General features: G+C 37.9%; 2 protein-coding genes across 2 annotated transcripts; one reads left to right on the top strand and one right to left on the bottom strand.

The window, feature by feature from the left end:
• The first annotated feature begins 581 nt into the window (after nucleotides 1–581).
• On the top strand, nucleotides 582–1841 carry LOC129942258 (uncharacterized). Its single transcript, XM_056051116.1, has 2 exons — nucleotides 582–786; nucleotides 854–1841. The coding sequence occupies exons 1-2, from the start codon at nucleotides 705–707 to the stop codon at nucleotides 1771–1773; spliced, it is 1002 nt and encodes a 333-aa protein (XP_055907091.1). The 5' UTR covers nucleotides 582–704; the 3' UTR covers nucleotides 1774–1841.
• Nucleotides 1842–2488: 647 nt separating this feature from the next.
• Nucleotides 2489–3125, bottom strand: LOC129943375 (uncharacterized). Its single transcript, XM_056052767.1, has 2 exons — nucleotides 2997–3125; nucleotides 2489–2938 (listed from the first exon to the last, which is right to left on the bottom strand). The coding sequence occupies exons 1-2, from the start codon at nucleotides 3012–3014 to the stop codon at nucleotides 2609–2611; spliced, it is 348 nt and encodes a 115-aa protein (XP_055908742.1). The 5' UTR covers nucleotides 3015–3125; the 3' UTR covers nucleotides 2489–2608.
• Nucleotides 3126–22106: the final 18981 nt, after the last annotated feature.

The following is a 22106-nucleotide window of genomic DNA, read 5'->3' as shown; positions in this document are numbered from 1 at the left end:
AATCGCATTAATTGTTTGCTCACTTGGTCGATTATGTAGACCATAAATCGGACGTAAAGCGCGAAACACATTTTGAACCGAACACTGATTTTGGTAATAAAATTCAATGATTTGCAAGCGTTGCTCGTTAGTAAGTCTATTCATGATGAAATATCAAAGCATACTGAGCATCTTTCTCTTTGACACCATGTCTGAAATCCCGCGTGATCTATCAAATACTAATGCATGAAAATCCTAACCTCAAAAAAATCACCCTTTATAAAAAATGTCGAAAACATCTGCTTAATACAAATCTAAAATTACGCTTTAAAAAAATTAGCAAGGAAGTTATTAGGCGTTTTTTATTGGGAACCTATAGTTAGCGCAGTTATAGTAGTCCGAATAAAACATCATAAACACTTTTATATACACTCTCAGTTTAAATTTCAAAGTTGGTATCCGTGTCAGCATAAACGTCAAAATCAGCTGTCAGTCAAAAAATTTGTTGTGAAATTAAAAATGGATAACGAAATAAGACAGGTAAAAGTTAAAATTAACTTTAAAATTCTTATTCCAATTCATATATTCAATTACAGGCTGTATTAGAGTACTTATTAGATTCATCTTCAAGTGAAGAAAGTACATCTACATCAGAATTGGAGGACAGAATAAGCTCCGATGACTCCTCTTCTGATGAGGATACGCATGAAAAGGTTGCCAATTTTATGGAAACCATTGAAAAATACAGTGAAACTGATCTTAAATCTCACTTTAGATTAGATCGCTCAACTGCAGAGCAATTAATAGGTAGGCAATCGCATATCCATACATTTATCTGTTTCCTATTATAACAGTCTTTTTAACCACTTTTCAGAAAGCTATTCACAAACTGATTTCTTCGCAACTTCTAATCATGGGGGTAAAATGAAAATTGAAGCCAGAGAAGAAATTTATTTGTATGTATGGTACGTCAGTAACACTTTGACATTCAGGCAGTTGGGAAACCTGTTTGGAGTTGCAACATCTACAGCGTGGTCTATAGTTGGACGTGTTAGCAGCTGGCTAGTTTCCAAAGGTAGAGAGTTTTTAAAGTGGCCTCAAGGTGATGCCGTTGAGCAAAACTGCCGAAAATTTGAGGCCAAGAAAAGAATACCGGGTGTAATTGGAGCGATAGATTGCACCCACATCGTAATTTCTGCTCCCAAAAGCAATAAAAAGTGCTATTACGACCGTAAACAAAACTTTACTATCGTGTTGCAGGCCGTTGTTGATGCAGACAAGAAATTCATCGACATATGTTGTGGAGAACCTGGTTCGTTACATGATAGTAGAGTGCTCAAAAGATCAACATTATACAATCGAGTGCAAACCAATTATACTCAGCTATTTCCATCGAACACTTTTCTATTGGGTGACTCGGCGTATGCTTCTTCACACTGGATAGTGCCTCCATTTAAGGACTATGGCCAATTAAGTGACCAGCAAAAAGCGTTTAATTTCATTCACTCATCAACCAGGATGGTGATTGAAAATGCTTTTGGTTTGCTAAAAGGACGGTTCAGAAGAATTAATAAGTTCACTGAACAACGAAATCTTAATTCAGTCAAAAGAATTGTTGTAAGCGCTTGCATTTTACATAATTTGTGTATTATCAACGCTGATACCATTGTACTGGACCAAGAAGCAACACCCGAGGAAAGACATTTAGAACAAAACTCGAATCTTGAAAACAGTGCATCTCGAAACCGTCGTGAAGCATTATTCTCATATCTGTGTCAACAAAATATTCTTTAATTAAAATTGCGTTTTAACTATGGCATTTGTTTTCTTTTTCATTAAATTACCTTATCTAGATGAGCTAAAACAAAAAATCGAAATTCTCCTCTAGGGAATCTCAAAAAGTACCTAGCTACATACTCTATACAAATTTGAAGCAAATCGATCCAACCGCTTATGATCTAGGTCGATATAATTATGTACATCAGAACGCATAGACAAAAAACGCATAGATAAACAAACCGACGGACGGATTGAATCTTTCCATCCGTCCTTCCAAAACTGGAGCTTATCTTATTAAAACTTTAGCAGGTAAACTCCAGTTTAGCCTTGCAACAGCTTCAATAAAAATGTCTATGAAAATGCCCAAAGCTCTATATTGTTTGATCTCCGGCTTCATGATCTTCATCACACAATTCAGAAAATCACCCATATTACGATAGTCATTTAACTAAAATAAGTTAGTTGTAAAAGTCACAATTTAGGTTGAAACAAAACAAAACAATTACTTAAGCATTCCCTCCGCTCTACACTCCTCTTACGAACATAATACCATTATGTACCTAGAAGCTGGAGCTCAAATCAAAAGCAATCAGAACAGAACAAAACACTTAAACTTCAATTCCAAAATAAAATCAACTAGAAATTAAAGCAAAACACAATAGTTTATTTGTTTAAAAAATTTTCGATCAATTCGAATTTTGTTTTCCTTGACTCTGTTTTTTGCAATTCAAGCTGCGCTTTGTCACGTTGACGCTGCTGAAAGCGTTCTTCGGCTGCTTTCATTTCGCGCTGCCTCTGCTTCAACTTTTCCTTATAATAGTCAGATCTCGACATTGCAGTTCTCCTAGTTTTAATTTTGGCAGGTCTTGTTGATGGCCGCAAAATATTCCAATGTAGGAGATGCCTCAGCATGTGTTTCTGGGAACCTGCTTGTCGTTGAGGGCATATCCGGTGAGGTTGGAATTAAAACTGGTGCATTTATAAAATTTTCAGACCCAAAGTTGATAGTTACGGCTTTTGAATGAATGGGCTTATCTCCGAATAAATCCTCCATTTCTTCCCAAAAAGGTACGGTGCACGGAGATGCGCCAGTTTTCGACGAGTTGTCCTTAGCGTCATTGTAAGCCCTCAGCAACGTCTGCATCTTTACTTCAAGGTTGCAAGGTGTAAAACCCGAGTCCTGTAATATATTTTATATTTTTTATTTGTTTACTTACAAGAAATTTCAAAATACTTACAAAACCTGCCGAAATCATGTCCTCTAGAATGTTCGCATACGCAAATCTTTTTTTTCTGTTCTTAGTGAACTCTTCTTTGCGTCCTGCATAAAAATACAAGAACACTTTGGTCTCCTCCTTTGTCCAGCGCTTGGTTCTACAGTTAAAAATATTTATTTTTAATCAAATCCGCTTGTTGGTATTTAATTTTTGTTTACCTTTTTCTCATTTGGATGCTCAGAGTTTCTTTTTTCCCAATTTTTACTTTCCAATTAGAAAAAGCACAGCGGTAGACCAAACCAAACCAACAACAGACAAAAACAAACCGAATAATTTTTTTATTTGAATGTTTGAATAAGCTTAGGGATGTGTTGAAAAAGTATTGTTTTTTTGTATGCCAAGTTCAGTTACGGTTGAAACAAGAATTTATACGGAGATTGAATTGGATTAGATTGAAGTGCGAGTTGAATATTAAAAGCTTCAAAAAAGAAAGCATCTGGATGTATTTTTACATTTTGTTTACAAATACGGCTTTTTTCTTTTTTAATTCCGAGCTGTCAAACAAAATGTGGGTTAGGCCGTTTTGGCAGTGAGCGCCTCATTTTAGAACCGAATACAGATGCTTTTACGTAATGTGTGTGTTTTGATAACCTACTTTTTCTTCACGCAATTTGTTGAAGCCGCGCATTAGGTATTTATTAACGTTGATTAAATAATCGAAGCTTAATTTTTCAAACCACCACATTTTCGCTCGAGTGAAAACAAAGCATTACATAAATAAAATATCTATGAACGCACTCCTGAATAATCAAAGCATGCAGCTCAAGTTTGGGGAATGGAAGAGTATGAGGAAATTGAGAAATTTCAGAGGAGTTTCATCAAAAAAATTTTCAACCTACCAATCAACACGCCGAACTATGCGATCTACTTGGAAACTGGCTTACCAAAATTATTTACAAGCACATTGAAACTACAAGCGGATTATATTATTAAAGTCTTAGGTTTCCCAGATGAGCGACTGAGCGAAATAATGCTGCTTTACGAAATAAGGAACAAAGACTGGTGGTATGACAAATGGCTCTTCAAATGTGGTACATGGTGAAAATAGTTTCGTCTTGGAAACAATAAATGGCCTTGAAGTACTGAAAACTATAAATATGCTGAATAAATCAACTTCAGTTGGCGTTGATGGCCTTTCTTGTACTTTGCTAAAAAAAACTGCTTTATATTTAGTGGATGTTTTGACGCATATTTTTAATAAAAGTGTTTTTTCAGGTGTCTTCCCAAATGACTTAAAATCTGCTTGTGTTATACCCATTTTCAAAAAAGGGAGCAAAAAGAATGTAAAGACCTATTTCATTATTACCATCAATTTCAAAAATTTTTGAAAAAATTATAAAAAGTAGAATCTTACGATATCTCACAAGCAAAAATTACTTTAGCCCCTCACAATTTGGATTTAGATCGGAAATGTCAACAGAAGATGCTTTATTAAATTTCCGCTGTTCAATACAACAAGGAGTGGACAAAAAAGATATGTGCTGCGCTTTTTGTTGACATTACAAAAGCCTTTGATATGGTCAGTCACTCTATCCTTTTGCATGATGTTGGTTTCCGAGGATTCATCTACAATTGGTTTGAATCCTACCTGTGTAAAATTTCTCAGACAGTCAAAGTAGGTAATGTTCCAAGTGATTCCATGGATATTAACTGTTCAAAATCTAGTACATTTATACAAAAAAAAAGTAAAACAAAATCTAATACTTTTTCCTTGCTTGTCACTTTGACATGAGCATAGTTTTTGCTTCCTTCTTATCTATCGATCTTTTGTAAAAGTATCACGCATTACCTCGATCTTAATCTTGTTAAATAAAAGTAATCTTTAAATATTATCAAAAGAGTATCATTTGAATTAAAATTAACATTAATGGTCCTTCGAAACGGATTGTTCTTACCGCGAAATAATTATTTATATAATTTTTTTTGAGAAAAAAGTGCAGTCCATAACCACAAACTAAATGTCTAATGCAACACAGTTGTCAGCCATTTTAGAACAGCAGTATGAGTTATTCGACACTATTAAAGAATCGCTCGATAAATTGGGTTCCAACCCAACAACCCAAAGAATAGAGTCTCGTAAAAATGCTCTCTGCGAAAATTGGACTTTATTCAAAGAAAGTCACCAAAGTGCCACATCCATCAAAGCATCACTGAAAGTTGAAACACGACAAAAATTCGAAGAGGTGAATTATTTTAAAAACAAAATGTATCGTAGCTGCGAAGAAAATTATCTAGATGCCATCGAACACATGTCTACGTTAAAAGATAAGTTAAGTCCAAATAATAAGTCCAAATCTAGATGGGAAAGCTCTTGCTGCTACATCTGCCAAACGGCAGATTTTGGCAAATAACCACCAGCTACCAAAATTACCTCTGCCAGTTTTCAACGGCGATTTCTCTGAGTGGCCTTCATTTAAAGACTCCTTTATGGCAATCATCGGAGCTGATCCGTCGCTTACCTGTGTCACAAAGCTTCAATTTTTAAAAGGATGTCTCATAGGTAAGGCGGCATCACGTCTACATGGCGTATCAGTTACGGCATAAACTTCCAAATCGCTTGGGACGACATGATCTCTTATTATGATAATAAAAGACTACATGTCGACGCAGCAGTTCAAGCTTTTATTTCAGCCAAAGCTGTTAACGAGGAATCTTCTTCTAAATTGGAGACCTTGTTTAACGACATTAATAAAGCTTTGGGGTCGCTTGAAGGCCTTGGTCGTGATGTGAACCAGTGGAATGATGTACTTACACATATCGTTTCTCGTAAACTAGATGGTGCTTCTATTAAGGAATGGGAAAAGTCACTAGGACCTTCAACCGAGCCACCCACATGGGCGGCACTGAAAGAATTTATTTTAACCCGAATTCGATCACTTGAAGCCTTTGAACGCGCTACTTCATCGCAAAACAAATCCCAATCATCCAGCTCAAGGCAGCAAGTTAAGGCGAAAGCGCATCATGCAGCTGCCCAGCAAACAAAACAGGTATGTTTTAATTGTCAAGGCGAGCACTATATCTCTTCTTGTCCAGGTTTCTTATCAAAGACTCAAGCAAATCGCTCAGAGCTTATTAAACAATTAAAACTATGCTTCAACTGTCTCGGTCCTCACCAACTTAATACATGCTTTTCAAAACGGAGATGCCAAAAATGTGGACGACGTCACCATACAACCATACATCAGGAAAATACATTTATCAATTCAACTGTGGCATCTAATGAAGCTATTCCAAGCAACAGCATTAATTGTGTATCTGCCGTTTCTAGTGTCACCTGTACAACAAAGCTTCCCAGATCAACAACGCTTCCCGCCACTGCATTAGTGAAAGTAGTATCCAGTTTTGGAGAGTCATATCTTGTCCGAGCTTTCCTTGACCAGGGCTCAGAAGTTAACCTTGTATCAGAATACCTCATAAACCTTCTACAGCTACCTCGATCGTACACATCTTTATCTATAGTTGGTATTGGAGGTGATTCCTCCTCATCTCATCAATCAAAGGGCATGGTAACTATTAATCTGAAATCTTGCACAAGCGAATTCACTTGCAGTTTTAACGCATATATCTTATCAAAACTTACCAACCTTTTACCATCGGCTGTGTCCAAACATTCTGGCTGGGCACATTTGCAAAAACATTGATCTAGCGGATCCGGAATATCACCAACCTGGTCGTGTAGATCTCATTCTTGGAGTAGAGATGTATGGACAAGTCCTGCAAAATGGACTTATCAAAGGACCTGAAGGAGCACCAATAGCACAACGTACATCTCTGGGGTGGATTATTTCAGGGTCATCAACGTCAATAGCCCCATCAGAAGCAAAATCGTTTCACTGCTGTACAGATGATCACCTAGATGACTTAGTGCAAAAGTTTTGGATGCAAGAAGAATCTTTTAAATCTTCTGTCGATACACTTACTCCAGAAGAAGAAGAATGCGAGCAACATTCTCGTGATGCCGTGTTGTACGTCTTCCTTTCAAATCCGTTCCAGCATCGTTCGGAGATTCGAGATCTCCAGCTTTAAAGTGTTTACGATTAAAAAACCGTTTTGTACAAAACACTAAATTTGCCATTGATTATTCTAACTTTATTACAGAGTATGAACAACTTGGACATATGCTACGAGTACCGACACAAACTCAAAACAATGATCAGATGTTTTATTTACCTCATCATGGTGTTCTTCGCAGTTGCAGATCAACGACAGTCAAAACAGATAAGGGAAAATCTCTTAACGGTTTCCTACACGAAGGTAAAAAACTGCAAGTAGATCTTCCTGATGTTCTGACCAGGTGGCGAGTTAATGAGTTTGCCTACTGTGCTGATGTAAAAAAAATGTTTCGGCAAATCAAAGTGCACCCGGACGACTGGAATTACCAACGTATTTTATGGACTGAAGGTTCTAACATTCAGGAATTTGTACTTACCACAGTCACATACGGAACCAAATCAGCTCCATTTTTAGCAAACAGGGTCCTACATCAGTTAGCCGAGGATGAAAGTTATCGATTTGCAGACGTCAAAGATGTTATAAAAAAAAATACTTACGTAGATGATGTGTACGATGGATCAGCTACAGTACAAGAAGCCAATAACAAAAATTTAATCGCAAATGTTCCGGAGCAAAATCGAGCAACCACCCCATTGCTTTCCATAGAAGACAGTCCTGTTCACCGAACACTGGGATTGAACTGGCAGCCTACATTGGATCGATTTAATTTCATCCCAGTACATCAGCAGGAACCAGCACTATATACAAAACGCACAGTGCTATCTAGAGCAGCTCAACTTTTCGATCCCTTGGGTTGGCTTTCTCCTATCGTGGTTAGGGCCAAGTTGTTTAAACAAAAACTCTGGCTTGCAGGCTTTGAATGGGATCAACCAATATCCAAATCATTTGAAAGTCGATGGAAAAGTTACATCAACCAGCTCAGTGATCTCTCCATGATATCTGTGCCCCGATGGCTTGGAATAACTCCTTGTTCCTTATCAATCGAACTGCATGGGTTTTCCGATGCCTCACAACTAGCTCTTGGAGCAGTCGTTTATATTCGTGTGGTAAAAGAAAATGAAACGAATATTACAATCTTATCATCAAAAACAAAAGTAGCTCCAACTAAGCGCTCTGAAAAGTCTTTAAAACGACCAAGATCTGTTCGAGTCACAATTCCGCGGCTGGAATTGACTGCAGCGTTAATGCTTACGAAACTAGTGAAGCACGTAGTCTATGTTCTTGATTTACATGCAGCTCCCATCCACCTCTGGACTGACTCCAGTACTGCGCTTTATTGGATTCAAGGTGAGCCATCGAGATGGAAAGATTTTGTCCGAAACCGAGTCACCCAAATCCAAGAGATATTGCCAAAAGCAAATTGGCATCACATTTCAGGTGAGCACAACCCTGCAGACCTCCCATCTAGAGGAGTTTCACCACGCCCGCCAGTTAGCTGAAAGCGATCTTTGGTGGAAAGGTCCACGGTGGCTTCAGCTTACTTCAGATAAGTGGCCAAACCTAATCCCAGCTCCAGATTCTAACGTAGATCATGAAGAACGTCATACACTAGTAGCTACAACAATTCAATTTAAAAATAGAGAAACATGGGATCTTCTCCTACGGTATTCATCTTTGTCGAGACTTTTGCGAATCACTGCATGGTGCAAACGTGCTATTTTACGAAATAAAATCCGAGTTTTATTGCGAAAAGCCACTAATAAATCAACTCCAAGTTCATTCACGTCTGGGGAAATTGAAAATGCAAAATTAACCCTTAGTACATCAACTAATGAATGCCCTTTAACACCATTAAAGATTGAAACAGCAAAATCATTTTGGATACGCAAAATACAACTATTATATTTTAAAACTGAAATTAATCAACTTTCTATTTTAGAACCTGTTACACGCAATAGCCCTCTTCATCGGCTTACGCCATTTCTTGACTCACAAGGAGTTCTGCGAATTGGTGGGCGGCTTCGGAATGCACAAATAGACCCAGACATGAAACATCCTATCATATTACCGAAAGATTCAACCTTCACCAAGCTTGTTTTGGACCATACTCATCAAGCAACTCTTCATGGCGGTGTGCAGTTGATGCTTGCAACATTGCAAAGAACATACTGGATTCTTGGAGGACGTAGTTACGTGCGCTCATTTGTACATAAATGTGTCGTGTGTGCTCGTCATCGAACCGCAACTTCAAAGCAACTCATGGGTCAACTTCCTTTCAATCGTACCATTCCTTCTCGTCCATTCTTACATTCTGGTGTGGATTATGCCGGGCCCTTTATTTTAAAAACTTGGAGAGGAAGAGCAGCAAAAACCTATAAGGGTTATCTAATCGTATTTGTTTGTTTCTCATCGTCAGCTGTTCATCTGGAAATAGCTACAGACTATTCATCGGAAGGTTTTCTAGCAGCCTACAAAAGGTTTGTAGGTCGTCGAGGTATTTGTGCTTCTTTAACAAGCGATTGCGGTACAAATTTAACAGGCGCTGATGCCGAACTAATAAAACTTTTTAGGGCTGCTTCCAAGGAAAGCGAACATATAATAAATGTACTAGCTAATGATGGAACTAAATGGCAGTTTAATCCTGCAGCGGCACCTCATTTTGGCGGAAAATGGGAAGCGGATGTCAAGTCCGCAAAATTCCATATCAAGGGAACAATTGGTGAGTCTCGTTTAACATATGAAGAATTTTCTACCTTATTAGTACAGATAGAAGCAGTCCTAAATTCTCGACCAATTTGTCCACTTTCTGATGACTCTGAAGACCTCGAAGCATCAACCCCAGGTCATTTCATTATTGGACATGCAATCAGTACCGTACCGGAACCCTCATTACTCCATTTTCAAGAATCAAGGCTGTCACGTTATCAACATTTAAGACAGATATTAGAACGATTTTGGCAGAGGTGGTCAATCCAATATCTACAGCGTCTTCAAGAATTTGCAAAATGGCATGAAGCTATGCCATCTCTGAAAGTAGGAACACTTGTCTTAGTCTTAGACGAGCGGTATCCTCCAACAAAATGGCCACTTGCCCGAGTAATCGAAACTCATCCAGGGTTGGATGGACTCGTAAGAGTCGTCACCATCAAGACTCAATCATCAACATTGAAGCGACCCGTTGTCAAGCTTTGTCCCTTACCAGTCTACACAGAAGATCAATCAGAGGTTCAACGTTCTGATGGAGACGTTGAGGTGGGCGGAATGTTCAAAATCTAGTACATTTATACAAAAAAAAAGTAAAACAAAATCTAATACTTTTTCCTTGCTTGTCACTTTGACATGAACATAGTTTTTGCTTCCTTCTTATCTATCGATCTTTTGTAAAAGTATCACGCATTACCTCGATCTTAGTCTTAATCTTAAAATAAAAGTTATCTTTAAATATTATCAAAAGAGTATCATTTGAATTAAAATTAACATTAACTTAGGTGTAACAAAAGGGTCAGTTCTTGAGCCCATTCTTTTCTTCGTTTATATAAATTCCATCTTCAATCTGCCATTTTTAGGGAATGTTAACGCATTTGCTGATGATATAGAAATTGGATACAATTCACTTAGTCCACTAAATTTGGTTTCGGATATAAACCTATGGTTTGCGGACCATAAACTTTTAGTCAGTAACAAATCCAAACTTATGATGTTCAGCAATGGACTGTTCCATGCTCCGTCTTGTTCTAGTTTTAAACTCTTCAATAGCAAATGTCTGCTGCAGTACATGCTTCAATATAGAAATAGTGAAAGATTTTAAGTATTTAGGTGTCAAAATTGACCAACATTTAAAATGGACTGAGCACATTATGGATTTAAAGCGATATCTTCTTTAAACCGTAAGATGCTTTTATCGGTTAAAAAATATTGTTCATTCTCCAAGTTAAAAAAGATTTACTATGGTATTTTCCACTCGAAGTTACAATATGGAATCAGTTGTTGGGGAGGTGCATACTTAAACAAAATCCAACAATTAACAGTTCTTCAAAAAAGTGTCCCAAGAAAAATATGCAACGCTGCCCCCCTCACTCACTCTGCAGATTTATTTAGACAAACAGGTATTCTACCAGTAAGACACTTGTTTTATTTTAAGGTTTTGAAAATATTTTTTATGAGGAGTGGTTATTTGGAAAGCCCTATGAGTAATACATATAATATGAGAAATTCTAACTCGGTACGATTAAACATTTTTCGAACTACACTTTTTAGGAATTCTTACACTATTGTGTCTCGCAAATTGTACAACAGTCTTCCAGCTGAATTACGAAGCATTAGAAACCGTCCACAGTTCTTAAAATCATTAAAATTATGGCTTCTTAATTTCGATACTTATAACATTGAATCTTTGTTAAACTACGTCATTTGATAATATTTATTCCCTTTGTTTATTTACGTATATCTGTGGCCACAAGGAAAAACAACATAAGTCACTTTTTGTAGTTTTTCAGGAGAGCAATTTGAAAGTTTGCTTTGCGCTCGCAAAAAAAATATACAACATATTAAAAAAGTAAAAACGCAGAAATAAGCAGGATAATAATAATTATTATTTTTTATTTAAAAAAGTTAATTTTTTTGATTATTTATAGGTAATTTTACAAAAAACAAGACTTATGTTGTTTTTCCTTATTAAGTTTTGTAAATATTTCGGTGTTAAGTAGACTTATGTCTTTTTTCCGAACTGAGATTAATAAATTATTTTGTTTAAGTTAACTTATGTCATTTTTCCAAAATAGAAACATTGTTTAAAATCGATCTAAGTCGACGTATGTTCTTTTTCCAAAACATGTTGTTGATATCTTAAATGATAAGTCGAAATCACAAAAAAGACTAACGTTCAATGAACAGACAGAATGACACGGTAGACGATATATCTTTTCTTTTTAACTAGTAGAAATCAACAATGACAAAAACTTGTATAAATAATGTTTTATTTAAGAAATTAACACTTATTAATAATTAAAAATAACAAAAATATATTTGTTTTTATTCACTATTATTTTCATCATCGCTGCCATATTCATCTGGACAAATCTTTCCTGATTCAGTAATGATGTCAACAACTAAACTTCTATAGAACCCGTGAAACTGGGAAATCGGGGGACATTTTTAATTACTTTAATGTCAGATGTCTTAAGAGTGTTAACGCCTCGTTTTTTTTAATTTATGGTCTTGAACGGCTCATTTTCATCTATAGTGAGTTTTTGTAGAACAAAGAACCAAACTCATTTTTTTTTGTACCGAAGCCACCTAAAATCCCGCCAAGAATATTTCTCCCCATCTGTGTTCACTTTTCGCCAAGTGAACTTTTCTTTTAAGGATGCTGCAAAGTCGAGAAAATTTGGCTGCTTCATATCAATAACCTTAAACGGATTCTTGTCTCTTAAGCTGGATATTAAGTTTTGCCAGTCTCTGGGATGATGAATCTTAGCTGAGGTGTTCTTTTTTTTTCTCTCAATGACAGAATGGTCGACATCACATTCCATATGTGTGTGACCAGGCTCCAGGAATTTGTGGTCAATTATTTCCAGTTGTTCACTATTAGATAAAGCTGTTATGAACATGCAGCTCACATGGGAATTTTTATTTTGGCCCGGACAGGAATCGCTATAAAAAATTATGTTTTTGATAGAAACAGGAACATCTTCGTCAATGTGTCTGAAAAGACAACTTGCTATTTCATTACCACCCCTCTTTGCAACTCCTTCATGCCACGTATAGCAATAAGGTTTATCGGTTGACAAATCATGGACAGTTAAATTATATGTCCATAATTGGCGTTTATAAAAGGAAATATTTGATTTTAAAAATGGAGTAGGCAAGCATTGTTGAAGGTCGAACGCATGTGCCGCAACATTCATGTTCACTTTAGCTAAACTTTTATCTTTTTTCTTACATGTATAAGCAAAATCAGCCTTTTTTTGGTGTATTGTAAGCTCACTTTCCAGCTTTAATTTTTCATCAAGGTTATCCATAGCTGATATCTTGTGATGTAGCTTATCACACGTTCCACACGTATCAAGCTGGGGTGACTTTATTTTTAAGTTGAGATCATGAAAAACTTGAGTATATTTCGACAAGCTCACTGGCTCTTCAGTTTCCAAACAATAGAGATCATACATTTTAGATATTGTTAAACCAGGCTGTAGGTATTTCTTTGATGTATCCCGTCGCGTATAGTGGCTCTCGTAAGCTGGGAATTTATTTATATGAGCTTTTATCTCCTCTTGTTTTAATGGGGATAGAGCATTCGGAGGTCTTAAACGTCCCCTTTTATCCTTTAAGGATGTGCAAGGTGCTTCCATCTTCTTTCTAATAATTGTTCTGATAAAACCATTTGTTTCGCTAAAACATCCCAAAAAGCACTTTTTGCACACCAGGATCTTTTCACCCGAAAGTTCAATAATGTACTCACAAGTCAGTTGTCGGTTTTTCTGTTTTGCTCCAGTTTTTTCGTTCTTGATGAAGATTTTTCATTCAAAGTAATCAAGGAATTGATGTAGAGTACTCTTTTATTATAGCTGCCTAAAGCCCAGTAATTATTAAATAATAACTGTTGATTTTGAAGATTTATTTTGGACGAGCAATCGTTTCGGCATGAAGATAATGGATTAAGTTTTCTGGCCTGAACAATTTTATCTTTTTTCGTAGTGTAAGGTAAGCCTTTGTTTCTTTGTTGCTGGCGATATCTTTTTGCTTCTTTTTTCTTTATATTTGAAGGTCCAGCAATATTTTCGTTTTCATTCATCTCGAAGTTATTCACATACCCTGGTGAAACATTCATAATCACCGCTGCATCATGAGAAACCTTATCAACCGAGTTTTCGAGAATCTTACCCCAATGCTCCATACTTTCGTCATCACAAGAACTTATTTGATAATCCGGATCTTTGATTGAATCATCTGAGTCTTCCCAAATAGAACGTTCTAAACTATTCAAATCAAGAGGATGATCTATGTTCGCAATACAAGCTAAAAACATTAAAATAATCAAAACAAACATATTAACGATTGTACAGTTTGATCTTACATCCTGACTGCCCGCCAGCACAAAACTTTTTTAATAACAAAACAGCATAAGTCACACACTGGACACAATTTTGCTCTCAGAACAAAGACACAAGTATACTTATTTTCAAGGATTTTAGTAACGGTCTTTTGGAACAACAGCATAAATTCACTTGTGTTGAGTATTATCGTAAGGAAGGAATAAGGAAAAACTACACAAGTCAAGTTATTTTCGTATAACACAGAATTTTTGTTTGGAAAAAGGACACAAGTCGACTTATTTTCGCAAAATAAATGAATACAGTTTTGGAAAAAGAGCATATGTCTACTTATGTGTGTATTGATCTCATTTTCAATTATGGAATAAGTGCATAAGTAGCATGTGAAAATTGAAATATTTGACTTATGCTGTTTTTCCCTGTGTAAAGTTAGTAGAAAAAGACTTATGTTATTTTTCTCTTGGCTATAATTCAGAAACCATAAGAGATAAAAATACGAAAAAAATATGGAAGATAAATTCGCATATTGCGCATCCGATAGAATAATAAGTCGACTTATGTTGTTTTTCCTTGTGGCCACAGTTATAATAATTAAAATTTTGTTTATGGAGTTCAAATCAATCATAGTGATCATTTCATAAAAAAAAACTTTTTTTCTCTGTTTCTGTTCTTTTATCATACGTTATTTATAATTTGTCCACCCCACAATATAAAAATTTGTAAATGTGGAATTAATTCAATTTTAACTAAAAATTCAAATGCTACAACCTATTCCCTCTAATTAATTGTACAAAATAAATATATTTTTAAATTAGAAATAAGATATCTAAAAATTGTTAGGAGAATATGATATTAATAAATAATAATAAATAAGCAACACGTCAGTGAAATTGTTTTCATTACTTCAAGTTCTTTATTTCTTAGATAGATCATAGACCTAAAAGAACGTCGGCTGGGAAATTAGTTAATTACGACGAGCAAATAGAACAATGGTTAAATGGAGAAAATAAAGTCTTTGAAGCTGACGAAATTTCAGAAGGAGAAGCGCGCCACGAAGTTTCAGATATCGAAGAACATGAAGAACCGAGTGCAGATGTTAGAAATTCTACCACCAATAAACAGTTGCATGAAGAATTTTATATAGGTAAGAACGGTTTTAAATGGAATAAAAAAAAGTGCCCTAGGGCATCTGGAATAGCAGCCCACAATATTATAAGATTACCTGGTCGTTTGCACACACTTAACTTCGAAAGCTATTTTGAACTTTGGTCTAAGATTTTTGATAATACTATGTTGGAATGTTTGGTGACACATACAAAGCAAAAAAATAAATAAATTGAAATAAAGCGCTAACACAGATCTAATGGACACGGATGTTACTGAAATAAAAGCCTTTATCGGTTTAATGTACTACTCGTCCGTTTTTAAGTGCAATCACTCTGATCTGAGCATGATATTTGCTATAGATGGCACTGGCCATGAAATATTTCAGTGCGTTATGTCAAAATGGCGTTTTTCTACTACTACTAGAGAGGAATGTCTAAAAGATGATAAGATTGCTTCAATCTCTGATTTGTTCAACAAATTCATCACTAATAGCCAGGCCCAATATGCTCCTGGACCATACCTATGTATAGATGAAATGTCGCTGTCATTTAGAGGTCGTTGTAAGTTTATCATTTACATGCCACAGAAGCCAGCAAAATATGGCATCAACATAATGCTATTGGTAGATGCTCGTACATTCTATATTTATAATGCCTACATCTACCATAGTAAAGACTGGGATAGTATAGGGTTTAGTGAACAAGACAGAAAAATGGCAATACCTAGTCAGTCTGTTTTGAGACTAGTGAAAGTTGTGGGAAAATCGAATCGGAACATTACAGCAGACAATTGGTGTAGTTCAATTCCACTGATGGAAACTTTGCTCAAAAGAGGACTTACTTACTTAGGTACGCTGAAAAGAAATAAAACGGAGATACCACCACGTTTCTTGCTGAACACGAAAAGAGATTTAGAGTGTTCAGTGTATGGGTTCACAAAAGACCTCAATTATTATCATATGTTCCGAAAAAAAAACAAAGCTGTCCTCTTAATTTCTTCTTCGTACCACAATAAAGATGTGTATACTGATACGGATTTGGACTGATACGGAGTCCGGAACAGAATTGTCTCCGACTTCTGGACTAATATTTTCAGTTTCCAGTCGTCGCAATATCGGTGAATCTTATCGAAATCGTGCTGCAAGAGAATTCCAATAACCTCAACCTTTCGGGCCGTTCTGTACGCAATTAGATCGTCGGCGTCCGCAATTGCCTTTGTAAGACTACCTATCAGATCGCTGGTGTAAATGCTGAAGAGAATCGGCGAATTCACCACTCCCTGTTGAAGACCATTTTTAATTGTGAATGTTGTGGTAGAAGTTAAATTGCTACTTTTGACAACAAACTTTCTACCATTAACCATGTCATAAAGTATATATAACAATGGCTTGCTTATGCCAACCCTGCTCAGTTTTAGGTATACACCCTCTAACCATACGGTGTCAAAGGCCTTTTCCAAATCAACCAGAACAGCACCTGTGCATTGTTGTTTTGATTTATTCCATTGGATATCAGAAACGAGTTAAGAGGCAGCTTGAATTGTGTTTTGACCCGCCTTGAACCCGAACTGTTTATCCGGAACTATTTTGTTGTCAGCAGCCCACTTAGTCAAAGCCGTATTGATGTTTTTTACGAAAACTTTGCTGATGCTTAGAAGAAGACTTATCGACCGAAGATTGGACGAATTGGAGTTGTCCTTTCCGTTTTTCGGGAGAGGATGAACAACAGCGGTCTTGCAAAGCACTGGATAATATGCATTAGTGAAGAGTGTGGTGTAAACGTCAATTGCTTCCGTTGGTAAATGTCTTAGTACAAAGTTGGATATACCATCGACACTTGCTGACTTTTTATTTTTTATTGAATTGAAGATGAGCTGAAGCTCAATCTTTGTCACTAACAACTGACTTGCTCCCGTTTGCTCGGCGATTATGGCATTTCCCAAGGAATCGTCATTGAATCGGATGAAACCGCGGTTCTCAGATCGCCATTGTGTGATATCATTACGGAGGTTAAAGTGACTAAGTTACTTACTTAAGGTGGCGCTACAGTCCGGGGCGGACCTGGGTCTCAACCAACAAGCGTCTCCAGCCAGCTCGGTCCCTAGCTAGCTGTCCCCAGTTTCGCACGCCAAGTTGGTTGAGGTCCTCTCCCACCTGGGTGCGCCACCTGAGTGATTAAGTAAGGCTCTATTTTCCTGGTCGTGGTTGGGGCGAATGCTAACATTCACCTTGTACTCTTGCTGGAAAGCAGCTCCCATTGCGTCCACTTTTTTCTTCGGATCTTCAACTATGTAAAAGTCATCGTCAAAGATGGCTTCTGTTGGATCTATTTGAGCTGTCCTGAGTACGTCTCTGTTCTCTTCAGTTCTTTGGAGTTTCAGACACGGAAGGTCATTATCGTTCTTTTTCTGAATATGTTATGGGTTTTAGGGAACATACTAGGGTCATTCGAATGAACTGACCGGATTTTGCGGTCCCAACACTTGTGAATTGATAACCTGTAGTTCTCCTTAACCAACAGATTGACATTTTTTATTGATGACTTCAGTCTCCTAACCTCCAAGTCATGTGGGTCAGTAAGCCAATCTTGTGCTTACGTAGTGCGTCAATAGTCGCATATCTGTAAGCGTCCATTTTGTTACGTTCTTTGTAATTTGGAATTGTCCGTTCCATCGTTCGTTTTATTGTTTCGTCCATCTGTTGTAAATGTCGGTCAATTTCTGTATTTGTCAGGTTTCTGTTGTTTGGTGGGGCTATGTCACTCGAACTAAATTCTCTCGCTAAGGCGTTGGTGAAACGAGGCCAACGCATCTTACTGTAATTGTAAGAGTGCGTTGCAACGTATTCTTCCAATTCCACGCGTTCGTTCGGAATCTGCATTACAGCAGCCAGTCCGCAGTGATCACTGTCGTACTCGACTGTCTGTAAGCAGTTTCGAGGGTGATTACCCACAATGTCTGTAACTGTCAGTCTGGTATCGTACAGTAAAAGATCCAGAAAGGAGCCGCTTCTTAGATACGATGGCTTTTCAGTATCCAGCAGGTCAACGCCATATTGAACGTTGTAAAGATTTATCAAATTAAAAAGATGGTTACCTCTGGGATTATTATGTTGATTTTCCCAATCTTCATGTTTTGCGTTCAAATCACCGGCCAAGATGAAATAGTTTTCTTCCAAGCTCAATTTAAGTTTCATGAAAAGAATCTCGAGTTTTGATGCAAAGTAAGTATACTGCGGAGCTCCAGCTGCAATCATAAACATCCGCTTCCCTTGACTTTAACGTATTGGAACATAACATCTGTAACGTTAGACTTCTTGAAAGTGCAATTATTTGATCTACGTGTTGCTTTCTAATTGCCTCATTGCTCCATGAACCATCATGTTTTAAAGTTTCACTCTAGATAATATTTCCGTGACTTTTCAATTTTCGGGAACTGCTTCTTTTTTGGCAACTGTAATCATATTGTGATGTTCAAATGGTAGACATGTGCACTCAAGAGGACAAAAGCGACCACAGTTTTTTTTCTCAAAACCTACCTCTGTCTATCAACTCCTACTCTCACCTCCCCGTGGAGAACATCGGGTGCCTAGTAACTCAACTGGAGATTGGGTTCCAACCCCAGTGGAAAGTTGTTGGGGGCAGCAAACGAGAGAGGGGGGTAGGTGTTTCCACCAAGGCGGTGGCGTCTACAGTTCAAGTAAGGTTGAACTACTTAGTGAACAACTTATAGGGCTTCTTCGACTTATTCGGAGCCCAGGCCTATAAGGAGCGGTTTTATCCGGTTCCCCATCCTTGGAGTTATAATTAGGATCTGGCCCTCCAGGTTGGGAGTTGTGCCGTCGGCTTGACTTCCTGGCCACGTAAAAGCTTTCATAGTTGCGAAGCACCAACCTCAGATATGGGCGGACAACGAACTGCGAATATGCACGTGGAGTATTAGGTCCCTTAACAGACCATGTGCGGCCGAAGAATTAGCGGATGCTCAAGTCTGCTTTAAAGCAGACATCACGCCATCCAGGAAATATGAAGTGATGGGCCGGGCAAAAAGAGGATGAAAAACTGCGATATTTACTGTGGAGACTGCTACCGAGAAATCAACAGCGCTAACTTGGATGCGGCTTTGTCATTGGATCCAGACTTAGCAAGGAGCCTTTAGCTATAGGTACATCAATGAGCGCCTCATGACCATACGCATCAAGGCTAAATTCGGCAACATAAGCCTGATATGTGCGCACACCCCCACAGAAGATATGTTCTTTGAGCTCTTAAAGAAAACATATGAGCAGTGTCCTAGGTACGATATTAAAACTGTCCTTTGGTGGAATAATCTGGAAAAAAAGGCCTGCACTACAACACACAACAGATCAATTTACCGTCAACCAAATTGACCATATTGCGATCGACGGCAGCCACGATACCAGCATCATGGATGCCCGAACTTTCCGAGGAGGTAACATTGATTCGGACCACAACCTCGTTCTAAACAAGGTAGCACTTCGGGTATCCAGACCCAAGGCAAAACAAGAAGATGCTGGGAGAAGGTACAACGTCGAACGGCTACAATCGAAAGAGATCGCCAAATCCTTTTCCGACGGAGTTACAAGTAACCTCTCTCGAAGTTTTCTGCCACCAACACAATGTATCGAAAACCAGTGGCACCAATAACAAGATGCAATCAGAGGAGCCAAGCAACAGGCGCGCCAAGCGGGCGGACGAGAATTCAGAGTGAGATCTATGAAGTTCGAAAGTTTTATGAACACGTGAAACGAAATTCGCAGATACATAAACCTAGAACCGAAGGCTGAAAAGACGAAAGTGGGAACATAAAAGTGGAACCGCAGTCAATGCTGAGGATATAGAGAGCATCTGCAGACTGTATAACGGCAACGACGGACCGAATTCCGCTGTCAGACAGGATGATCCATTCAACATAGACGACGAAAGCCAACAATCCCGACGATGTAAAGATTTCCATATCTAACCTGAAGTCCAATAAATCCGCTGAAGCGGATGGCTTGAATGTCGAGCTCTAAAAAGCAGCTGAAGATAAGTTTGTTAGGAAGAAAGCATGCCCGATGAATAGAACCTCAGCATTGTTTGCCCGATCCTGAAAAAAGGAGACCCTCTCAAAAGCCCCAACCTTAGAGGAATAAGTCTACTTCATATCGCCTATAAAATCTTCTCTGCCGTAATATGTGAACGTCTAAAGCCCATCGTCAACAACCTGATATTTCCTTATCAGTGTGGTTTTAGACCAGGAAAGTCCACAGTCAATCAAATATTCACATTAGGCAGATCTTAGAATAAAACCAAGAACACCAAATCGACAACCTTTTAATTGTTTTCAAGGCCGCATATGACAGAATCTACAGGGACGAGCTGTATAGAGCCATGTCTAGTTTTGGCATCCCTGCCAAACTCGCCCATTTGTGCAGGATGACCCTGGAGAATTCACGCTGGTCCATAAAGTTTGGAAACAACTTAACAGCACCTTTCGACAAGGTGATGCGCTGTCATGTGATTTTAAAAACATCGTGCTTGAAAGAATAGTGCAGAGCTCCCACGTCAACACTAGAGGCACTATCTTTCAAAAGTCTGTCCAATTACTAGCATATGCTGATGACATTGACATAATCGGCAGAAGTCAGCGTGATGTAAATAGGGCTTTTGTGAGTATTGAGGCAGAGGCGGTATAAATGGGTTTAACGGTTAATGAAGGCAAAAAAAGGGCATGCTGTCGTCAAGAAGAGGTAGTCAAAGACTTCGTCTATCAAAGCTCCGCTGCCTAAACGGGCCGAATTAGAGATCCAAGTATCCAGTGATCCGAACCAGAGATCCAAGCATCCAGAGTTCCAGGTATCCAGTGTTCCGGTGTTCCAAAGTACAAATCTTCATAATCTTGCGTACGGTATTTATCATAGTCGAGGCCGTGCCACAGATACAAGTACCTAGAGTTCCAGTCAAAAGCAACTCGTTGAAGCTGAAATGGAGGAAATACAAGTATTCATTATTGTGGCCAGGCGAAAAGCCATAACCGATGATCTGCTACAGCTAAAGACCAACATTAGCACTAGAAGCTCTTTGGTTGGAGTTTTCAAAAAACCATGACCAGATAAAAGCATATGAAAAGGCAGACAATCCGTATATGCAAAGTAATACCTTCGGAAAGGTAAAAAAGGCGTACATTGGAATCGAACAAACTCTAGAATCCATTGTACGTATAGATGCCGACCCTATAAAGAAACTAGTTAAGCGGCTAGTTCAAAAAACTTGGAGTTCTACCTTTTGTACAGTAAAGTTGAATACACTCCAAAAATACTGGATGGAGCTAGAAGAAATGCATCGTTGGATAAACGACCTTTCTGAAAATCCAGCCCAGGATGGATACGAAATGAATGAGCTTACAAGTTACAAGATGAAGTCTCAGAAGCTATAATTGCATTGAGCAAACTTGAAGAAACCACCATACAAGGCTAATCATCGTTCCTCCCAGTTGGGACTCCTGGCCCCAGGCAAGTTATGAAACTTTCTAAGATAACCTTACCCAAATTTGACGAAAGCTACATCAAATGGAAACAATACAGCGATCTGTTCAGTGTGCTTGTCGATAAACAAGACATAGCGAATTGTCAGAAGCTTTTTTATTTAAAAATAACTTTAACGGGTAAAGCCGAGAACCTGATAAGGTACTTTTCAACATCCGATAGCAATTATAGTGCAGCGTGACAAGTAATTAAAGATCGGTATGACAACCCTCGTCTACTTGTTACTGCGAATGTACAGCGATTGCTGGCGCAACCTGCAATCCAAAATGAAGGCTCGAAAGCAATTAAGGTGTTGCATGACACCACCCAAGAGTGCATGCTTAGTTTAGGATCTCAACATCGATACTACAAATTGGGATCCCCTTCTTATGAGCGTTCTGATAAAGAAACTGGACAGAAATACGCTCACACTTT

The sequence above is a fragment of the Eupeodes corollae genome, chromosome 1 (genome assembly GCF_945859685.1).
Source record: "Eupeodes corollae chromosome 1, idEupCoro1.1, whole genome shotgun sequence".
NCBI classification, from domain to species: domain Eukaryota; kingdom Metazoa; phylum Arthropoda; class Insecta; order Diptera; family Syrphidae; genus Eupeodes; species Eupeodes corollae.
The sequence above is the reverse complement of the archived record's forward strand: the minus strand, read 5'-3'. Positions and strand labels throughout refer to the sequence as shown.

What these genes read in the sequence shown, in the direction of transcription:
- LOC129942258 (XM_056051116.1), top strand. Translation starts at nt 705, where the DNA reads ATGGAAACCATTGAAAAATACAGTGAAACTGATCTTAAATCTCACTTT. An exon ending in AACTGCAGAGCAATTAATAG is followed by an intron (nt 787 to 853) that starts GTAGGCAATCGC and finishes ACCACTTTTCAG; the next exon opens with AAAGCTATTCACAAACTGAT.